General features: G+C 38.8%; 3 protein-coding genes across 9 annotated transcripts in view; 1 reads left to right on the forward strand and 2 right to left on the reverse strand.

Moving 5' to 3' along the window:
- The window catches only part of LOC122637982 (WD repeat-containing protein 47), a 47,663-nt gene extending 44,212 nt beyond the window's left edge, over nucleotides 1-3,451 (reverse strand). Inside the window, exon 1 of the mRNA XM_043830564.1 lies at nucleotides 3,351-3,451. The gene's annotated coding sequence lies outside the window, so the exon portion shown is untranslated. The remainder of the gene's footprint in view (nucleotides 1-3,350) is intronic.
- A 107-nt stretch (nucleotides 3,452-3,558) lies between these two features.
- Nucleotides 3,559-22,303, reverse strand: part of LOC122637981 (E3 ubiquitin-protein ligase MYCBP2) — a 164,771-nt gene continuing 146,026 nt past the window's right edge. The window contains exons 31-53 of one of the 7 annotated variants that reach the window (XM_043830555.1): nucleotides 14,769-14,991; nucleotides 14,254-14,616; nucleotides 13,971-14,177; nucleotides 13,685-13,890; nucleotides 13,461-13,611; nucleotides 13,086-13,377; nucleotides 12,758-12,935; nucleotides 12,454-12,644; nucleotides 11,994-12,065; nucleotides 11,561-11,650; nucleotides 10,904-11,133; nucleotides 9,272-10,816; nucleotides 9,038-9,209; nucleotides 8,570-8,955; nucleotides 8,358-8,487; nucleotides 7,878-8,284; nucleotides 7,686-7,800; nucleotides 6,999-7,615; nucleotides 6,551-6,922; nucleotides 6,255-6,479; nucleotides 5,267-6,039; nucleotides 4,814-5,181; nucleotides 3,559-4,722 (exon numbers count right to left, since the gene is read on the reverse strand). In XM_043830555.1, the coding sequence (XP_043686490.1) occupies nucleotides 4,607-4,722; nucleotides 4,814-5,181; nucleotides 5,267-6,039; nucleotides 6,255-6,479; nucleotides 6,551-6,922; nucleotides 6,999-7,615; nucleotides 7,686-7,800; nucleotides 7,878-8,284; nucleotides 8,358-8,487; nucleotides 8,570-8,955; nucleotides 9,038-9,209; nucleotides 9,272-10,816; nucleotides 10,904-11,133; nucleotides 11,561-11,650; nucleotides 11,994-12,065; nucleotides 12,454-12,644; nucleotides 12,758-12,935; nucleotides 13,086-13,377; nucleotides 13,461-13,611; nucleotides 13,685-13,890; nucleotides 13,971-14,177; nucleotides 14,254-14,616; nucleotides 14,769-14,991 (7,429 nt within the window). In that variant the 3' untranslated portion in view covers nucleotides 3,559-4,606. Of the gene's footprint in view, nucleotides 4,723-4,813; nucleotides 5,182-5,266; nucleotides 6,040-6,254; nucleotides 6,480-6,550; nucleotides 6,923-6,998; nucleotides 7,616-7,685; nucleotides 7,801-7,877; nucleotides 8,285-8,357; nucleotides 8,488-8,569; nucleotides 8,956-9,037; nucleotides 9,210-9,271; nucleotides 10,817-10,903; nucleotides 11,134-11,560; nucleotides 11,651-11,993; nucleotides 12,066-12,453; nucleotides 12,645-12,757; nucleotides 12,936-13,010; nucleotides 13,378-13,460; nucleotides 13,612-13,684; nucleotides 13,891-13,970; nucleotides 14,178-14,253; nucleotides 14,617-14,768; nucleotides 14,992-22,303 lie in introns of all 7 variants that reach the window. The other 6 variants (XM_043830554.1, XM_043830553.1, XM_043830556.1 and 3 more) reach the window with 6 other exon arrangements.
- The window catches only part of LOC122637985, a 20,146-nt gene continuing 14,727 nt past the window's right edge, over nucleotides 16,885-22,303 (forward strand). Inside the window, exon 1 of the mRNA XM_043830575.1 lies at nucleotides 16,885-17,603. Coding sequence (XP_043686510.1) covers nucleotides 17,400-17,603 — 204 coding nt within the window. The 5' untranslated portion in view covers nucleotides 16,885-17,399. The remainder of the gene's footprint in view (nucleotides 17,604-22,303) is intronic.

Here is a 22,303-nt window from a genome sequence, read left to right on the forward strand (position 1 = left end):
CGTTGTTGTTGTTTGTATCCTTATTCCTCGAATCATCCTATTAACTAATCAAGAACTTCTCAAGCTAACGCGGTACTTAACACGAGTGGAAAGAGTAATCAAAAGGTCGTTAATCTCGGTAATGAGAGCGCGCTCGTTGACGGGGCTTTAAATGCAATTACAATATGTTCTATATAGTCACAGTCTAAATACGATGAGGCTCACCGTTTATTCATTGTCTATCGTCCCGCCGAGTGATAATTTAGAACATTTGCGAGGGAAATAAGTTGCGTCGTAATGAGAGAAGAGAGAAGGAAAAAGAAAAAGAAAACAAGTTAAGATTTAACGGTGGTGACTTGATACGTATATAGATAATTTCTCTTTTTTTTTTTTTTTTTTAAATAGACAAAGGCGAATCTTTTAATCGTTCATGCTTCTGAACAACTGTAGTCGATTAAGTAACGATCGAAAGTTACTCCTTATTAATACGATATTTACTAATTAATTGAATTATCTTAAAGAGATTATCAGAGTGTTAATTTAACGAGTTGAATAAAAGCTCGATAGACAGAGTACATTTGTACGTGTCAATGATAGTAGAACTACTCTCGATCTTCGTGCAACGATAACATCTCGATTAAGGTGTGTATTCGTACCAGGCACACACGCTAGTCGCCTCAGTCCATTGATCGTTCTAACGTTCGTTCCTTGCTCTTTTTCTAATGACAACATCTAAGGCTTCCTACTATATTTCTTATAGATACAGGTATAAACATAGATATATCTACTGCATAAGATATAGACGTTTCTCACTAACAAGAATCGAAAGAACGAAACGGCTAATTGAAACTTCGATCGATTACTCGTTTTGATGAAAGACATTTTTTGAGAAATGCACCTTTCCAATTCAGAATAATCGAAATTGTAAACATCTGTCTAATTAACAATCTCTAGATCCATCATGACGATTTTTCAAACTGTGATGGAAGCTAACGGTATTGCATCGGATAGAAGGAGAGTAAAAAAAAAAGGTACATTTTCAAAGCCGACGTGCTTTTGAATTCGAGCTTATCCAAGCTCTCTACAAGCTCTCTTCTTGTATCTCGAAAAAAAAGAGAGAAAGAAAAAGAAAATTCGTATAGACTCCGTCATTAATTAGCACACAGTGAATGTTCATACAGAGTAGATCTAAAAAAAAGTACTAACAAGAGTGGCACGAGGACATCTTTCTCTTTCTTTCTCGTCTATCCAAGTTTGTCGATTATGTGTATTCGTTGTATGTATCTGCGTGCCACATGCCAACGATGTGAGAGACCTAGAACGTATTAACCGGCCGTATTAACATAAAATCCTAATTAAACGAGCCTGATCCAGCTCTAGTCGAAATTATTCGAATATTTCCAACAATTTCGCAACTGACTCCAAGTCAGTTCTGGTGTACCGTACTATAGTATCGTACTTGATGTTATGCTAGAACGATTTTATGCTAACGCGAGTCCAACGTTCCACGAAATATTGAACGTGTCTTCCGATTTAAGCAACGAACTTCCGTCACGACAACCTGAGCTCGTTTCGTCGTACATACTATACTTGAGACAATAAATTCAAACGGACGATTATCGAATCGATCCTTTTTTCTTCTCTCTCTCTCTCTCTCTCTCTCTCTCTCTCTCTCTCTCTCTCTCTCTCTCTCTCCCTTTCTTCCGGTATAATATGCAATTAGTTTCAATTTACTGTTCTATTAATCGAATAATAAAAATGATTAAGGGCTAAAAAGACAAATCGCGGTCGTCGACCACTCAGAACATATGTTCGATGCAACGTCAGTAAACGTATAAGAAAAAATAACGGTACGAACGGTGTCCAAACTGGTTTCCAAAGTATATCTTCTCATGGTACTTAAACTCAACTTTTTAATTACAAATAAAACACTTTGCTTGTCCAATTAGTCACGGTCATCTTTCGTACGATCGAAATCAATGGAAATGATTTCTGTTATAATAGATAAGAAGTTGGATTTGATATTCCTTTTAACTTATTAACATACTACTCATTGTTTTAAAATCTTTCTAATGTCAACTTTAGAATCGTTCAGTTTCTCTTTCACGATGCGTGAGACGTACGACGAACATAATGTGCGTTTAGGCCGCGTGCTGCGCACGTGTGTGAAACCAGTTTCACGTGAAATCCCTTAAGGCTTAAACGAACGAACGATGCGTTATTTCCCATGAAGGAAACATCGAATTTTCACACTAATGTAAAACGTCGGCTTTGCGATCTTTCTAAAAAAATGCAACGCCAACGTGATTAACACGTGCGCGTGGTTCTTTACCTTCTTTTTTTTTCCCAATTCTTTCTTGACTACAGATCACTTCGACATAGATACATTTTTTATTATAATGGTATATATATATATATATAATATTCCGTTATTAAGTAACAAATTTTTACTATATTTTCAATAAAAACTCGAATCAGATCTCGATAAAAATGAATCTAATTTATAAAATTATTGTATACTCGTTCGATACCTTCTCCATGATTTTTATATTAAAAAAAATTATTTTATATAAATTATTATATATATATATATAAATTATTATATAAAACATCGAAATATGGAATATCGAACCGGTCACTGTCATATAGCCACAATTGTCATATAACCTCTATTATTATACAATAAATCAATCTAAATGACTCACCCTTAAATGTAATCATAAAAATTAGCTTAATACTTGGTTATAATAAACTAGATTCTTTTGTTATAACGTGAATCGTTCAAATCTACGATAAAAGTTGTACAGACTTCAAAAGTGAGGTTAAATTAGAAAAGTTATACGAATACTCCAGGCGTATAAATATTTATGAAGGATAATGATGTTAGAGAAATAATTAAATACGAAAGAATAGCTTTTTTTCAAACTCACAGAGTCTCTAACAAAGGACTTTAAACGATTACAATTTCGAAGACGATATTGTTCAAATACGAGACGTACGTAGCTACGTAGGTAAGTACGTCGAATACTTTCGTTTTACAGGAATCTTGACTGAAAGATTTCGTGCACTACGAGAAGAGTCTGTAATTTTGCTCGATCAAGCGAGAGGTCGAGTTGTAATTGGGTGCAATTCGTGGTAAAAATAAACATTGCGAGTTGACAGCCGCTCTCGTATAGCAGGGTGGCACGAACGTGCGTAGGAGATGATCGTTCGTCAGCCTCGGTAGAGAGACATCGCGAACTAGAAGAGTTCGGAACGAACGATTCGCGTATTTCCCGCCAATCGATCACTTCCATGCGAATACGTATGACTCGCTTGGCTTCGGAATTATGTAACTATTGTTGCACAACTCGTAAATAAAGGCTACTTACCGCTGATCGAGGCGAAAAACGTCAGAATCGCGCGCACACACAAACACACGCGTTACACCTCGGACGTCTTACGGCAGACTGCCGTTCAGTGGCGCTGCTCTCAGTTACGCCATATTGGATCGATCCAAACGGAATAGGTAACGCGGGATTTTCGAAAGGTATTTAAAGGTGACGGAACGTTCGAATTCGATAAAATTCAAAAAACATCTTGATCATTTCATTCGATCGATTGTTTAATTCATGTAAGATCGAAACAGAAACCTCAACATAGCATGTACTTACGTATAGCAAGTTTTTTGCATGAGACGGTTCATTTTCGCATAATATTTTGTAATTATAATTAATTTTTTCATCATGAACGCATGCAATATAAATAGTTACACCGAAAATTTTTTTTTAAATAATCAGAACACACTAGGACGCTATAAGTTTATGTAAAAATAAAAAAGAAACGAGATCCTTAAGCACGGGAATATTTCGAGTATTTTCGATATTGCGAGTGTTCCTTTTTCTTTTTTTTTTTTCTTTTCTTTTTCCTTTTTTTATTTTTTTATTTTTTTGATCACTATTATATTAGCATCTTATACGGTGAACGATTCTTAAAATATACATTTTTTTTTTTTTTTTTTACGTACGATCATTTTATTACCCATCATCATTTATTAGGATTATCTCGTGACGATAATCAATTAGTTCTTGAATAAGTTTGAGAGTTAAATTATTTTACTTTAAACGCTTATCCTAGAACACTTTACGAAAATTGATTACACTCTGTGTGCCTATTCCAATCCATCTTCTTATTTTATATGGAAGTTTGGTTTTCGAGCACATTTACTTTCCTTCTGTCTCGTCATTCTTTACACATAATTCTCCTAAGGTAATTGATAAAAACGGCTTATGCGATTCTTAACAATGTTATAGATCCGCGCATTATTAGATTTTCACTTACAACAGAATCTATTTAATTAGTTTCTATACGGTACTACGAGTACCGACAATTCCACTTTTATGATAGTTATAAAATCTTGTAAAGAAAGCCTAAGTTACTCCTCCATAAATATTACCGATGTGACACATAGTCTTTCAAGATATCGTGCGACTTTAAATATTCTACGAGAAATACATTTATATCAAATGGTGTATTCGCTTACTCGAAGCATTATCCATAAATTAATAAAATTCATGAAGACCGACAAAGCGTTACCAGCACTTTACCGGTATAGATAATTATGTGCTATTATCATCTCCTTGAAAGCTTAAAATGTATGTGCATTGCGGCAGATACCACAACCCAAAGCGAATTCTTCGCCGGTCGGTGGATGTTTTACGTGTAATGGACATTCATCCCCTTCAAGCTGCTTAGCTTTAGGTCCTTCGACAAAAATTCATCATTTTTAATATAAAACAAATTTCAAAAAAAAAAAGATATATACAATTTACAAACAAATTTGGAATTCAAATACCTGCAGGACATGAAGGCAGCTCGCTCTTTGGAATGGTGGTGACACGTTGAAAGTCGTCGTGGCAGGGGTTACAGAAGTGGGTAGTTCCAAAGCAAAAGAAGACTGCCACCGAGCAACAATATCGACATTTATACTCTAGAAAGTCTGCCCCGTGCTTCGGACACATCTGAGCCCTTGCCACGTCGCTGCACCCTCCGCAAACTAACTCTGTAGGATCGAATGATTCCCCGCCTAGTTGAGCATCGCATCTTGCTTCACCACCATAATAGGCCTTCTGACATTTGTAACAAACATAATATGCGTATCTTTCCATGGCATATGCTGCTGGATCCTGATAACGTCCACCTGGTGCAAACGCTGCTTCTACCCTGAAATTACGTATATGTAGTATCGTGATAATCGTTGAGGAAAATATATTGGCTTATAATGAGAAAAAAAGGAAACAATGCATACTTGTGTAATCCTTCGTACTCTAATCGCATTAAAGCTTTTCTCTTAACATCCTCGTAAAGTTCTTTGATGCTTGCCAACTGTTCAGCTAACATTGGATGTATCATCGGTACCTTGCATATAGGACAAAGTGAGAATCCGAACGTTATCCTTGGTCCAACCCATCTTTTTATTAATACGCTTCGGCAGCAATGTAAGTGAAATACGTGACCACACTGTAACTGTATCGCTGGTGCACAAGATAGAGCTTCGGTAAAACAAATCATACACATATCATCGGCATCTTGTTTGAGATCACTATCTGCCGAACATCTGTGTAAACATGGTAAGCAAGTTTTTTCATTTTTAACTCCACCGCAAATATGACCACAAGGATGAACCTTGTTACATGCGTTTTTCGCATGCTCTTGACAATCGTGATCGGCACAAATATTTCCTATTGCTAATAAACCTGTGTTTCCGGTGGTGCCGCAGAATCGACACATGCCGGAAGTAACTCCAACAGGCTTCCTAGGTGAACCATCTCGAAATTCTACTAATGCTTTCAATGTTCTACTATCCGCTAATGCTAGTATCCAAAAGAGTTTTGTTCTTCCGCAGCCCTCGTGTAAATCCACACGAATAGCTTCCTCTTCTTCCTTACAGACCTGTCTAATATGCATCCTTGTCCTTCGATGAAGGTGCAAAACTCGATCGCATTCGGCGCATAAATTTCCACATTCGTTACATTGAATAATAGCTGTCGTCTCGCCGTCATCGTGATTACTACATGTTGGCTAATAAGTTTGAAAAAACATTTTAATACGTACGATTAAACGTATATGTTTGATATTTCGAGATGTATGTGTAATCGTTATGTGACACCAGTTACGGTTCTCAATTTTCATTTGAAATCGGAGCAAAACGAGTAGAAAAAAAAAAATAGAAAAAAGAACAGTGATACTTATCTGTATGTATGCGAAATAAATGATAAAATTTTGAATAGACTAACTCTGGGAGGTTGCGGTTGTCCTTCAGAAGCACTCCATTGTCCAGATGATAATCGTTCCACATGATCGGAATCTAAAACACATAAGGAAGAAAGAGCCAACCATAAAGTTGGAGTTCGAAGACATTCTGTGGGTTCTCGACTTTTTTCACTCAGTCTTGTTAAATTTAAAATATTTTCAGCAATTGCTGCTTTGGTTATAGATGCCCATGCTTCTGATATCTTTCCCTATAAAAGGAATTAAGTAATATACTTATATATTTTTACCAATTTCGACGAATTATTTAATCAATACTTACAGATGCCATATCCTTCAAAAGTTGTATTATGACTTCCGCTAATTTTCGAGCCATGCATCCTCTTAACCACCATCTTTCGCCAACGAAACTTTTTGGATGTATACTAGTTGCTAGTGAAGCTATCTGTAGTGCTTTCCCATTATTTTCTTTTCCTTTTATTTTAACTTGCACGGTTAATGCTTTGGCGATGCAGCTTAAAAAGACGTCAAGTATTCCAAGCGCATTATCGTCAAAATCTACCGACTGTGTAAAACCATTGTTGGCAACGGCTACTATGCTGAAATCCGACGGTGGTAATCGTTCGATACCAACGACAGTAGCTAATGTCTCTGGCTTAATTACAGGCAAAATTCTTCGTAAAAGAGATGTCACCTAAGAGAAGAAAACAATGCAGTAGTATCTCAATTACGTGTAGATTAAAAAATAAATTATAAGTAACGAAGCGTACTTGACGTTGCACCCTCGCAGATCCAGTATGTAATAAACTAAGCAAATCTTTCAGGAGACCGTATTGATATGACAAATAATATTGTCCTACTGAACTACCACTTAAAGCAAGAACCATCGAAAGCATTTCGAAACAATAAGTATCCGCTGTTTTTGGTAAATCACTGTTGTCACTTATTAAACTATTAGCAGGCGTTGGAGAGCACAACAACGTTTCCCACTCCTCTCTTAAACGAATCGTTTCTTTTTGAATAGCTTGGACTATGTGAGTGCACACTTGTTTTTGTAAATGTGTTAATTTGCTTCTACTGAACAAAATTCCAACCATATGTTCCTTTAAATCATTGCTGACTTCTACATCTTCATTCGCACCTTCTGTTTGTTCAGGTTGTTGCGGTTGTTCACCTTGTATAAGTTTACCAAATACCTGAGATGTTATCAGCCGGAAAACTTTCAATGTTTCTGTTTCACAATTCTTCTGTTGAATCATTTGCGTACTTAATTGCTTCCCAATTTTTAAGGATTCCCCTTTGACTTCTCCCAAAACTCGAATTTGACGAACGCGAAGGGAATTGTCTGGTCCCTTTAATTCCAACCCGATAACAACGTGCCGCGGATCTGATCAAATTTAATTATTATGTTATACGACTCGTTATATATATATAAAATAATCGTTGTTAAAACTTACCAGTGATCGAACAATTGATCCATCCAACGGATCTACTTTCAATCTCCACAGTTCTTAATTTTATCATTTCATCGGCATTAGTTCCCGATTGAAATACGACATTGGATACTTTGTGCTAAAATGATTCAAATGCAACAATAAAATCCGTTCGAATTGAATTTTTAACAATCATGATAATTTAACAAAACTCACTGTCAAATCACGGCAATTGTCAATATGAATATATATTATTCTTGGAAAAGAATGAGCCGCGCATACGATAGTTATAGTTTTAGTCTTATGTCGATCTTCGTCGCCAGATTCCCAGAAAGTTTCGGTTGAGCTATCAGTCAAACTACCTATCATAGCTTGTCTACTGGATGCTTTAATTTTAATACCAGTTGTTAAATCTTTTAAAACTTCTACGCATCCAGTAGTCTGTTGAGAAGACATCGATTGGTGACTTTCATGCATACTCATAATAACATCCTCTTCTTCTTCCGATCGTGACAAAATTTTACTAATATTACTAAAGACGTGACTTCTATGAAGAAACATATGATCAGCTGGTGTAAATCTAATAGCCCAACATCTAATAGCAGCGTGTTGTAATGGAGATCCTATAAATTTTTTAATTTAATACAAGCACATACAAAAGAATATTAAAAAACCTATCGAATATTAAAAACATACCTGGCGGTGGTAAAAGCATTAAATCGGCAATGGTTTGCAATAATGTATGAAATGCTGTTGGCAGAGGATTAACTGCTTCACCTGCTATTACTAAATCACCCAAAGGATGTTCACGTGTACCTGCCATATCCTTGAACCAGGAATAACGATCAATAGATATATTCATTTATTAAAATGATGTCAATTAATAATGTATATCTATATGTACGTACATGATCATCTTTCTTTTCCACTCTATTATCTTCTTCAGTTTGTTCCGAAGTATCGGGCGATATTACCGGTGTGAGCGAAGAAACGAACCACCAAAGTAAATCATGTAAACAAATTGGCTGCGTTACGCTTCTCAAGAGCCAATTTAAAGCTTGCATTGCATAAACTCTACACGCAGCTCGTCGTAAAGCTTGTTTCATCGCTATCTGTAAATGTTGTAAATTGTGTTGCTGAAGAACAAATAACATAACGGGTCTCATGAGAATTTCTATTCGATCGTTATTTGTTATTTCTGCTTGGCTTGTAGAAACTATCGCGGATTGGTCCATCGATGGAACTAATTTTTGAAGAGCAGCTGATGGATAACATAACAGCGATGAACCAGCATCTGTAATATACGAATTAGGTCTATTAAACATTTTCCCTAAATAATAAAGTCATTAATTTCAATTACGCATTAAACGTATTACCATTGTTCGTTTCACTGCTGCTATTATTTCTTTTTCGCATCATTACGACTCTTCCATCGCTACTATTTCTAGCCCAGGGTGCACCCGTGGACATCGACACTGATCTATGGAACGTACCACGATTTTTACCAGCTTCGTTATCGCTTTCGCTGACAGGACACTCGGATAATGGCTAAAAGAATAGAGTTAAAGTTTAAAGAATTTCCAAGTGGCAAAAAGAAATGTTTGACTTACTCTGCCGTTCGTAGTATTAAACATTCCAATGGTTCCTTCATAAGGATTTTGCTGACCATTTTGTCGTCTTAAAGTTTCTTCGTAATATCTCTCATCGTGAGTTTGCGAATTGTGAACTCCCAACGATTGCAAACATTGAAACGGACCCGTTGGTGGAAATGGACCGGCTGCTTCCGGAGGACTATAATTTTCTGCTACAGAGGATAAAGTTTGAGATGGTCGTCTCTGTTGTTTTGGAATGCTTAAACCGGATGCACTCGCCAAGTCCAAAAGGAACATGGCGTTATTTTTCATGATAATGTGTGTATCAAATCCACTGGGACTAGTAATTGGCGATAAAGGTTTGCTGTCATTATTTTTACTTTTGGATAATCCCGTAATGAAGCTCTTTGCTAATTTATTTTTCCGCACTGTCAAGTATTTCTCCCGGCATGTGTCACAGATTAAATACCACGAATATCCACCTACACCACCATCCCCACAATTCCCCGCCCATCCAACACAATAATTACCATCACTTTTGTATCCCTTTCCCCCTGCACTCCAACCACAACCAGGGTGCATCATTTTCATATGATACGTCACTGGATGTGGAAACATCAATCCACAAAGTTCACAGCTAGTTTCACATTCTATGCCAGTACCGAGACTCTCTGACACATTAGACTTTCCAATTGGCTTCCATTCCTTTTTCTTCCTGCTACCTTTCTTCTCTTTTTCTTTAACTTTATCTTCTCTCGGACGTTTCTCTGGTGCTGGACGCTTAGCTAGTTTCATCGTCTGTATTTGAGATATTGGACTTGGTAAAACAGATTGTTGCTCGACTGCCTGTAAGCAATTAGTACTAAGTTCTTCCCAGAGAAATACTAAACTCTTCAAGGCCGGTGGAAGGACAGCAACTGTATGAAATTCTGGAAGAGAATCGAGTTTACCACTTGATTGTATTTCTTCCTTTATCGTTACTTCTTGTTTCTTTCTACTTCGATTTGCATTTGCATTTGCAGCCGAACGAGTTAAAGTTTCTAAGGTGCTAGCTTGAATATGCAAGTAATTTCCAGCGTTTGTTACTTCTACGGAATGTCTTTGCCTAGCCTTTTGTTCTTGCTTCTCCTTGTCATTAGATTGTACCAATGGTTGTCTGGTAACAACGACGGCTCCTTGTTTTGGTAATGTCGGATGAAATTTAAGAAAACTTGCACACGCCATTGCGTCGTGGACTATACCTTCGTGCCATAAAAACGCTGCGAAGACTGCTCTTAAACATTCAGCTACGGAAGGACTGATGGCTTCCTTCACTTTATCTTTACTAAGATTTAACGCTCGCGACGGATTTGGTAACTGATGTGCATTGGCGGGTGACATTGCTCGTTTAACTCTGATCTTGACTACCTTGGTATGATCTCTTTTGTTTAATTTAGGCGAATGACGTTCTTCTTTCGTTCCTGATGAACCTATACTAAAGTGTCCCTTCATAGCAGTGGTTGCGCTTTCTGGACTCGTTTGCGTTTGTGCTTGGGATACTTTTCGTGGACTGTCTTGAGAATTCTGAGGATATGGAAAATACATCGTATGTCTGTTCGTTTATCTCCTTTGTCGCGATAAAAATTAAAAAAAGCAAAAAAATGATCTTACCACGGTATCTTTTCTTGGAGTATCAGGTGGTGTCGCTATACTACCTTCCGATCTCATATGCAAAGAGCTGCAACTTGGACTCGGCGACAAATCTCGAGTATTTGCTGTGGTACTGATTCCACTAGGAGATTGAGAAGGATCTTGGGTTAGACTGCTAACTAAAGCACTTGTATCGCTTTGGGTCGATCCTCTTCGTTGCGATGTGATACTGTCAATCATGCCACCTGAGACTTTATAAAAAATAACTCTTAATCCGATACGTTTAGTGATGATCGTGATGATCGTATTTTACAATAATCATAATATTTGTAATAATTATTCTTATTTTTCTACGTGCTATGCGATATCATTATCTCACCTTACTTTCAAGAAACCGTGGACAGTGACAGAGTAATATTGTTACGAACATTGCCATTCGTATTATTGTATAAACTCATAAAGAAATTCGTGCATATATTGTTTCGTGCTTTCACCTTACAAACAAAATGATTTAAACCACTCTGGTAGTTTCAATACCCGCAAAAAAAATGTACGATCGAAATGGAATGATTTCAATGGTAATAGAATGAAAGCAACATCCAAGGTTCTTCGTCAACAACACTCATGTTATATTTTCGTGTAGAGTTATCGAGTATCAATGTGTGTTAGTATTCTTACCTAATGGAGAGAGGCCAACGCTTCGGGGGGAGCCGCAGAGCACTGGGCTGCTACTGATACTGTCCCCCCCTGCTATCAAACACTTCCCACCTGGTAAGTTTTCATTAGTTGAAGAATGTAATGTGATGTGTTACGTATACAAATATTTATATCAAAGAATTTGCGAATTTTATTTGTAATTACCGATAAGGTGATAATGAAATTAACAGAAAACCAAAGAAGATCGAGAAAGTCTGCTACAAAGAAATCATTCACAACAGGTATAAGCACTACTCTCATGCTCTAATATACAAAGGAAGAGAAGAAGCGTTCGAAAGATTGACGTATAAGCGGTATATATACATTGCTATCATCTGATCTTAATTATTATATACAAAATATTAAGAAATAACAGTTTAGCAAGCAACTCTAGCTATAGAAAAACGATCAATACCTGATACAGGGGCACTAGCAGCAGTTATATGTAGATGATTACCGAAACCAACTTGTTGTTGACCGGATTCAGCTAAGACAAACATTAAATTTTGGATACATCTACTAATCCAAAATGATATACTTTTTAAGGACTATAGAAAATTGCATTTTCGATTCTAAAACGTGCTCCAATGAGACTATCTTTGGTATAATACAAGTTTCCCCCCATATGCATTACATTAAAGTAAACGAAAATACCCCTATAATACTATACAGATCTTACAAATCTGAGAACCGAATCTCTCAGCACCAGAAAGGATTCCTTTTTCAGAGCAGTTACAGTGGCATAGATCAAAATGAAACATAGGTGAAAATATACAAGATCGGTCAAAAAGATTAAAAGATTAAACACAGATTTATACGACAGAGATACGGCAGTAGGTAATCCTTTGAGCTAGTAACGAATATTTAATACGTACCGGGTATCGGAACCGGACTAGAGGACGGGCTCTGAAATCGTGGTGACCCACCTTGGGGATTCTTTGGTGACGAGCTTCTTGACATCCTCCGTGGTGTTTCTGGTGGTGTAGCTCCGTTACCATTCGCACGACTCTCGCCCATGGCTTTTACCAGTTCCTTCACGGATACGCCAACGAATTCTGAGAAATCTCTGTATAAAATATAACCTTTAGTATTTGTTCAACTAACTTTTTCAATCGGTTACTTTACGAAGTAGACGAAGAGAAAAATGTCTTTCGAAGGTACTCAACAGTGTTGTCTTACCTGCCCGGAGAACTTCTTTTCTCGGCGTGACTCTTGTCGTCTCCTCTCAACCATTTTTGTAAAACGCTGAACTTTCCACCTCCCTCCCTCTCCCGTTCCTTAACGACCCTTTCTTTCGAGTGAGCTTTTGAAAACTTTGGAGAGACGTCGGTCTTGTCCGGCGTGAATCTTTCGCTGCCTGAAATAAAAATCAATCGCAGAATACATTAATAAAACTTAATACGGTCCCTTCCTTATTACCGGAGACGTATACCTGGTGAATCATGCTGATTGTATGATCCAAAAACAAAGGGATTCGTGTTGCTATTATCCCCAGACTCTCCCGTACCTGGAGTAAAGTTTTGCGTAGTAAAGTTGAATCCCTCATGACTCACAGAAGGTACCGAGAAATCAAAGCCTTTGTTCTTGTGATCCTTCAACTGTACAGATTGATCAGGTAATGCTGCCTTTTTTTCCACTGGATCGGCTTCCGGCTCTTGCTCGAACTTCATGTACTCCACTCCATGTTTGTTAATCGCCAGGGACCAAACCTCGCTCTCGATACATCGACTTTTATCGAAGCAATATTTCGTCGCCGATTCGTCGTCTATACGAGCCCACGCACCTTCGTTATTCGTGAACTGTGAAATGTTCAACGACGCTAGGATTCATCGTATCGCTTGAAATTTTTTTTTTTTTTTTCACAAACAATCGTAATGCTTACATATTCTAAAATGGTTACTGTATTTCCAAGAGCTAACATTCCTACTGGCGCAGCCTTTAGACTCGGTTTGCTACGGATATTGTGTCCCGAGGCTCCGCATTTCACAACGACCATGTTTTTACCACCCGCCAAACGAACTGACTGCCTTTTGCTGAAACGGGGACACACGTTGAAGTACGTGTTAAATCGAGTTATCGAAAGAAAAATATAAAGGTTCTACGTACTCCTCGCCAGGATCTACTCTTTTCCGAAGAATGGTCTCCTTTATGACCTGATCTAAAATCGATTTTGGTTCCTCTACTGGAAGTAATAAGGTTTTTCCTAGATGTTGATTGTACTGCAGACACCAAGCTCCTAACTGAGTAGTACTGCAATACTCTTTTATGGTCTCTGCGCTCAATCGCAGCCATACACCATCGTCGTTGTGTATCTAATCAAACAGAAATCGTAATCGAAGTGAAATGTGTTCGACGATAATAACAGCTACGAAGACCGGTTAAAAAGATTTACCTCGTCGACAAACGATATGGTACCGTTGATAGGAATGGAACCTATTTGCTCGCTCTGTAACGAAGGATGAGCTCTGATTCTCAACCCAGCACTATTTTTAGAAACAAACTTTCTAACTCTGCTCGGTTGTTGCTGGTGTTTCTTTACGATATTTTGAGCCGGTGGCTGCATACCTTGAGGAGGTTCCTTCACTTCAACCTTGTAATTCTAAAGCAAACGAATCGAAAAATAATAACGAACGAACGATCTTAGATAGTTTAGAACGGAGACAAAAAGTATTTACATCTTCCATATTATAACCATCCACGGTAATCATAAACGAATACCAGCCGACTGAAGAAGGTGTCCAAGTGGCACTGTAACTACCATCACCGTTTGGTCTGACGAGCATACTCTCGCTGGATCTTTTAAACGTCGGTGACATAAATCTTAACTCTTCGAAGGAGTAATTTTCGTAGGCCTTCATCATTGTAATCGAATAGAAACACATTTTATTGCTGATCGTTGGCTCGTATGGCACGTCCAAGTTCGGTTGTGGATGACCACCGAAGGTCAATGGATCAGGTTGAGAAACTCGACGAATTTTTCTCCCTTGATCCGTACCAGTTATATCCATTTTGTCTATTGGAATTGCTTTCACTTCGATCTAAGAAAAAGAAATATACATATATATATATATAAACAAAAGGAAAGTAAGATTACTGGTATGGCAAATTCCATTGCGTCATTCTAGATAAGAAACAGGATCTCGCCAGACAGTAGTCGGTTCTTCATGAATTATTGAAAATTGCTTTTCACCTTTAAACCGGGCACGTGCACAATCTCGCCGTATTGGTCCCTGGTGAGTATGGTTACGATAGCGGGCCATCCGCATCTCATTTCCTCTCTCGAATAAAGAGCCTCACACTGGGATGGATCCACAAAGCTGTCCGGTTGAAGCCATCTCGCCAGTCTACCACCACTCGTGCCGGCCGAACAAGAAACGAAGTCTCTCAAGAAGAGTCGTTCGTTGGAATGACAACTGGAAGGAAAAATCAACACGACGATGTCACTTTGCGTTTACCGATAATACCAAAGATAAAGCAAATTTCTGAATCTCTTTTTTGGTCGGTGGGAGAGGAGGAAATCAAGGATCAATTTCAGTCAACACAAATAAGAAAAGAAAAAAGGGAAAGCAATCTCGGCAAATTGATGATGCACACAGGTAACAGGTTCGTTAGAACGAGTTTCAGACTCGCGATATCCTTAATTGGTACTCGCGGACCTACCCGCTTGAGTAGATCATACCGAGCAGAGGACGATGCTCTTCTACCAGCCAGACAATCGTTGCTTCCCCCGACTCGACCCCATCGACTCATCCCTAATAAGGAGTAATCACATCGCAATTCTCTTCTCCACAGCCTCTGACTGTCGCTCACTTACTACCTATATGCGATTAATGTCAGCTTTCGAATCACCCGATTCGTTTATGATCTCTCTACGCCATTAAAAAAATAAATCTCAGAGAAATTTTCGCTAGGAATGATTTTTCATCGAATTCCATTTTCTTAACCGTACTGACGTAAATCTTGAAATATAGCACGCTTTTTCTGATATTAAAAATGAAATTTGTTAGAAAAATGAAAACCAAGAAGTTGACAATTTAAATATTCTATCTTGGTATTCGTCACTTTTTAAGCTGAAGGAACATCCGAAGCACGTACTTTGCCACGAGTGATCATAACAAATATCCCCCGGCTAGATCCCACGACAAATTTTATTCCGCGTTCCTTCAAAGTAATACGCGAGGAACAGCAGATCGATGATCGAAACGTGAAAAGCTTTCGGTAGATAGCTCAACGAAGACGACGACGACGACGACGACGTGCGATTCGACGATCGATCGTTTGAAATTGACTGTGCGGCTTTAAGGTCGTCGTATCTTCCCCCTCCCCCCCCTCTCTCTCTCTTTCTCTTCTCCAGCTGGCTGACGTATGGTCAGCACGTGACCATTTCGAAAATGGCCACTTCAACTAGCATCAGGTGCTTCCCAGTTTGAGAAGCACGTTATGAATGAATAGAAGTTGCACATGTGTGTCGCAGACATGGAATAGGTAGACTGAGAGGAAAGAGAGTAGGAAACCTGAAGTACGGACACACGCAATTTCTCATGGGAAATTAAATGGTCAGGTTTCTGCTCATAAAGCGGAGATGTATGAAGGTAAAACGTTTTAGAGAAATGCCGTCTATTATGAAAATCCAGGAAGATGTTTGGTCCGAAGGATCTCGAGGGTTTGAGTCAGTTACACAGTTATCGTTATCGTCTGTTATTTATATGGCATTAAACCGATGTTAACTCTCGATACAAGAAAAAAGAAAAAACTGGCCGAAGCATGTAACAAGGTCGTAGTTCCATTTTATCTGGAAAACCTTTTTAGGCAATGCATGTCACATGAATGTACCTACATACACATCTACGTACATGCATTACGTAAATACACATGTCATGGATACTTTCCATGACACGCAGTACGGAGACAGCAAATACGATCGATTAAGTTTGTAACTTGGTCAAGGTTGATCTCGATAGAACATTGGTACACTTTGGTTCCCCTAGGACCTGCTCGAATACCTGTACCTTTACGTTCCCATCCACGAACGACTGTCGACAGAAGTCGTGACACAAAACCGGTGTCGGGCAACTCCTCTCTCCTTCTCAACCATCGTGTCGGTCTTTTTATCTGTTAAAAGGCTCTCCCTAAAGGGAGGGAAAGAGTGGTACGGCGAGAAAAAGAGAGAGGGAGAAAGAGAGAGAGAGAGAGAGAAAAAAATATAGAGAGTAAAGGCAATGACACAGACGAAGACAGAGATATGAAGAGAAGAGCAGCAGGCAAGGCACGGTTTCTAGGTGGGGAGCAGACACCGATCGTGCATGCCACCGACCACAGTTTCAAAGCAACCTCCGTCATGATCGCGTCAGCTGGCCTTTAGTTAGCCTGCCTCTTCGCCAACGAACCGGCCGCGTGCGTGCCTACTAAAGCGTCCGTTCCAACCCGCCACAAGTCTCGTTCTTCTCCTATTCCATCATATTGGTGTTAACGAGTATTATCCTTAAGGTAAAAGGATCATTAGACCGAAAGGAAATTATCGATCAATGGGGATACTTGGTACTCGTTCGAATTGATCGATCGAATCAATCGATCCAAATGCGATCGATCGAGTTTCGTCGATCAGTTCTACTCGATCCATTCGTTGTCCTTAATCGTAATTTCTACGAACTATGATAGGATCGACGGAACTCCGAGCGCGTCCGATCAAGGACGATCGGCGAGCACGTTCAATGAACTGACGAGTCTCCTCGATCCTTCTCGTTGTAGTTCTTTGAGGAGGTAGCAAGAGGAAAAGAAGACAGAGGAACGTCGTCGTTGTGGGAAGATAGGAGAAAAAAAAATGAGTGTAAAGAGGAGTGTGTTCGGTGCCCTGGACGGTTCAAAGTGTGATCACGGTGCAATAATATCTGTGGTGGTTCTACTGTGCTACGTCGCGTTGTGTTTCGCTGAAAGTGCGCCAGGGATATGCGCCATGGACGGCTGCAACTGCACCGTCAAGGCACACCGTTGGATTAACGTCAAATGCGTGTTCACTAACGATCAGGTGAAAATTTGATAACGCGTTTACTCGATGATCCTGACTAACCAAATACATTCATATGTCAAATAATATTTCTAATATTCCTCTTCGAATATTCCTTCTCCCATTGAATAACAACTGAACCGATTATCCAATTATTAACATGACAGCAATGATACATATTGCAAGGAGAATTAAAGATCATCGTTATTTTCTAAATCAAAAAAATAAATACGATGAAAAGTAGAGCGTCCACGTTAAATCGACACAAAGCGATGCTCCATGTTTCACGAACTATTTTTAACGCGTCCCTAAAGCTAACTCGCGAAAGAAATCATTTTTTTCTCCATTTGAATCGGTCGCGAAGGGAATCTTTCTTGCTAGTTTTAACTACGAATAAACACGGGAGGATTCGTAGTATTGTCGACGACTTTGCAAGTTTCGTGACGCCTACTTTGACTTACGAAGAACTTGCGTATGCATCGCGCGATGCACTTAACTTTCGTCATTTGAATATCTTCGTCTCCTTTCTTGGAAGCGAGGAATGTCCTTCGGTAAATATTTTCAACTAGTATCATCCTGAAGGAGGGTGTATATATATTTGTAAATGCAAATGATGATAACAGGAGGATTCAAATATAAAGCTCAATTCGAGTTGATTCTATTCGAGAATGGATACCCTTGCATCGAGCATCTTTTGTTCCTTCCTTTCATATTCACTCTAGAAACAGACAGAGAAAGAGAAAGAGAGAGAAAGAGAGAGAGAGAGAGAGAGAGAGAGAGAGAGAACTCGCTAATACCCGACGGTGAAAGTTTACGGGATCGGACTTGGGATCGTGTTTTAAAGGGAATTAGCATATAAATCATTGGCCCAGCGAATATGGCGGGAAACGTGCGCGTAGAAATACACACGAGTTTTAACGCAGTTCTCCATAATCCACGATAAACGTACATACATCGGTATTACTGTCTAAACAAGGGAGCGAATTTATACTTGGCGTACGTGTAAATGCATACAGATCTACGTATGTACCATAACAAAAAAGATAAAGCGCTTGAATAGAAGGGCGACCTGGGAAATATCGCGAATTTTTATTTCCGACTTGCATATTTCTTTTTCTTTATCTTCTTTCGTGTCGATTCTGGACGTACTTACGGCCGTAACTACGTAATACTTTTGTCGTAAGGGAGGAAGGTAGATTACGAGCGTTAATTAAAACGACGCGTGACGCGCGAAGTTAAAAAGGAGACTCGTTTTCCGAGGTCACAGGCTCGCGGGGTTCACATGTCTATACGTATATATATATATATATGTACTTATGTATATATGTATGAATGAATGTATGTATATATGTACATATGTATATACGCCACGCTTCTTGACTGCAAACTGGACTGGTCTATCTCCTATCTCTCTAACCATCTCTCTGACCTGCATACACAGGCGATAGCAGCGAGTAGATACCTACGTGTTCGTTCGAGCGCGTGTAAGAGCGAGCGCGCGCGCGCGCAAGCGCAAACGAGCCGAGAATTTAAGCGGCGTTCATCCCGGCCGAATGGGAAATCATGTTGGATTCACGTCGAAGCGAAATTATTTTCTCGCTTGAGCGATTACAACAGGCAGTCGGAAGTTCCTCTTCGATAAATCACTCTGATTAATTAACACTCGGTAAAGTGTATACCGTGTCCGCAATTCGTAAGTTCCTGCGGATCGTGAAGCCGTGTTTTCCTTCCGTCAAAAACTTCATTCGCTTTTCGCGTGGGCGGAAACTGCCTGGCTTACTACTCGTGAGGGGCCATAAGCGCGGCCTTGACAATAGTTTTCAATTTATCTCTCTCTTTCTCTCTCTCTTTCTGTCTATTTCTTCCTTTCTACATGTACCATAGATATATTTTTCCCTCTATATTTCTGTCACTTTGAACGGAAGACATTCACTTTGAAAAGTTCCCATTTCGAAGGGTCACATTTTTCGTTTCTTTTTCATCATAATTTTCGTCAGTTCCTGACGCAAGGCGTCATTTTTGAAACGCGGCTAGTCCATTGACTCCGTTTATTCGTCGACGAAAAATATACTTCCTAATCGAATCAGATTCAGCGACTACGTCACTTATCGTCCCAACGCTATTAATTCCATTTACAGCCTCGTCACTGTCGTTTCTCTCTCTTTCTCTCTCTCTCTCTCTCTCTCTTTCCTTCTCTCATACTCCTTTGTTTATCATTTCTCTAGAAAAAAGGACGCGTGTTTTGAACAATTTCACGAGGAATCGTTTAGAAGGAGAGAGTTTAAGGGGAAATATTCGAATGTTAATTTCTTTAACTCGTTGGGGCTCGACTCGTATAGATCGTTGAGATAGGGCCCTCGAAATCGTTCTTATGCATTCGGTCGAACCTAGGCAACTTCCTGTGCGTGTAACTTCCGCTAGGAGGGTTCGTCACACGCGTCTAAAGTAACTACAGAAAGAGAGAGAGAGAGAGAGAAAGAGAGAGAAAGAGAATAACGACGTATCATTTAAAAACAAGTTAACAATACGTCTTTCTTTTCAATTTTATTCACGAGCTTAGAAATAGGTTCATTTTATTCTACCTCTTCTTCTTCTTCCGCCATTTCAAGTCTTCTAATCTCTAAGGAAAATACGTGCATACGTTCTCCAGGCTACCACGAGTAAGATTTTACGATCGACTAGAAGGCAAACGCGCTTGGCAACCACGATTTAATTCCATCGTTTCGTATTACCGTTACACACGGTCGTCGACCTGAAATTATGCAAGAGGAAGGAAGGACAATTAATAATTAGGAATGATTAGAAATTATTAAATGTACCTTGGAAATATCGATAACAATAATAACATAAAAACATTAGATCGACATTGACATTTTATGAATCTACGAATCAACTTCTCAATGATGATCATCGAACATAGCAAAGTAATCGAAATAACAAATGTTTGACGTTTATACATATTAAATACCATGTTCGAATTCCACTCTCGATGCTTATTTAAGCGTTACAGAATAATTCCATATCTAACCGGGTATATGTTATCGATCGGAATATTGCCTTTCGATATAAAATCGATACTTGCTCGCATATATATGTGTGTATATATATATATATATATATATATATATATATATATATTTATATGCATAAAAATGACACTATATCAGAGATGCGAACAATGAATTTCATGCGATACGACCAACTACAGAATTTTACTTTCCTCTTTTTTTTTTCTTCTTTTTTTCGGAACAATACTATTTCTATGCGTATAAAAAAGAAAAAGAACGACCACACCTCAAATGCACGATCCTTCCTTCGCCGATGACGTTGCTTCGGTGCTCTAGCTGGATTAATAAATTGACGGTCTCTCTTCTACGGGGTCTTCGAAAGGGAAAGGGGGAGATATACACCGAGGATGGGTTTTGTGGTGGGAATTTCGAGCGCACAAAATGCTCGACCATCGTCGTTGGCTCGTCGTCGTTCATGCTCATACACGTTCGTCGAGCTCGTTCGTTCATCCATCTTGTCCATGCCCGCTCCGATCTTTCGACTCAATTTATTCACAATAGGCCCTTTCAACGAATTACGCTCTCCTTCGGCGACGAAGGAACGAATGAATCTCTGGGTGTTACCGCTATGACGGTATATTCGGTATAATCATGCGGGTTCTAAAAGAACTCGCAGCGGGACACAACAACAGAAAAATGTATTCGTGCTACGAATTACGATCTTTCGTATTTTTATTTCATCCATCTATCATCGATCTATCTAACGCGATCACTTGTATCTTATAGCAGCGAAATTTTCAAGTATATGCATACATATATAGATATCTATATCGTTCTCGTAGGGAATAAAATACGGATTTGTTGTCTGACAAAATCGGTAAGTGCGGTCAAACATACGACAAGTCCAGTCGAGTGGTTAAAGTGTCTAATAGACAGTTACGTCCATTCGTTCCGTTCGATGTTCGAAGAACGAATTATTTTCACGCCGTATATACAAATAACCGGGCCATTGCTATCCGTGGGTGAATAATGCATACGTTTACGTTAAAATTCACGTACATACACGCGAGAGTCGGATTAATATCGGTAGTTTTCGTTTATTGAGCTCTCATCGTTTTTTTTTTTTTTATTGACAAAGGATAGCTTTAGTACAAAAACAAAAATTTGCAATCCGCTACGAAAAACATTCAATGGTATATTCTATTAGATCAATTCGATAATAACACCTATATTCGTTGAATATCCGTGGTAGATGAACGGTTTTCATAGGCGCTTTTTATCTTTCACGAAATTTAAAACCGTTTTCAAGCTTGGATACACGTACAGATAGATAGATAGAGCAAATACAGATAGATAGATAGATAGATAGATAAATGGATAGATAAATAGATCGGATAGATAGATAGAAAGAGAAGCAAGGACTAGCAGAGATATTGGTTCGGCTTTTCCTTTCTGTAAATACCTATATCCTATAGATTTTCCGATCTTCTAATGCCCTCTTCGCGCTACGAGATACTCTTGAATCGAGAACGCGTATCATGGAAATCTTTTATCTACCTATATTACTCTTGTTCTGTATCGTGTTCGATAACTTCGATAATCCAATAAACGGAGATCGTTCGATCCAGATTGCACGAGAGTGAGAAAGAGAGATGAGGGCTAAGAGTGGTTTCTAGAGAGAGAGAGAGAGAGAGAGAGAGAGAGAGAGAGAGA

The sequence above is a fragment of the Vespula pensylvanica genome, chromosome 2, assembly GCF_014466175.1.
Source record: "Vespula pensylvanica isolate Volc-1 chromosome 2, ASM1446617v1, whole genome shotgun sequence".
Lineage (NCBI taxonomy): Eukaryota > Metazoa > Arthropoda > Insecta > Hymenoptera > Vespidae > Vespula > Vespula pensylvanica.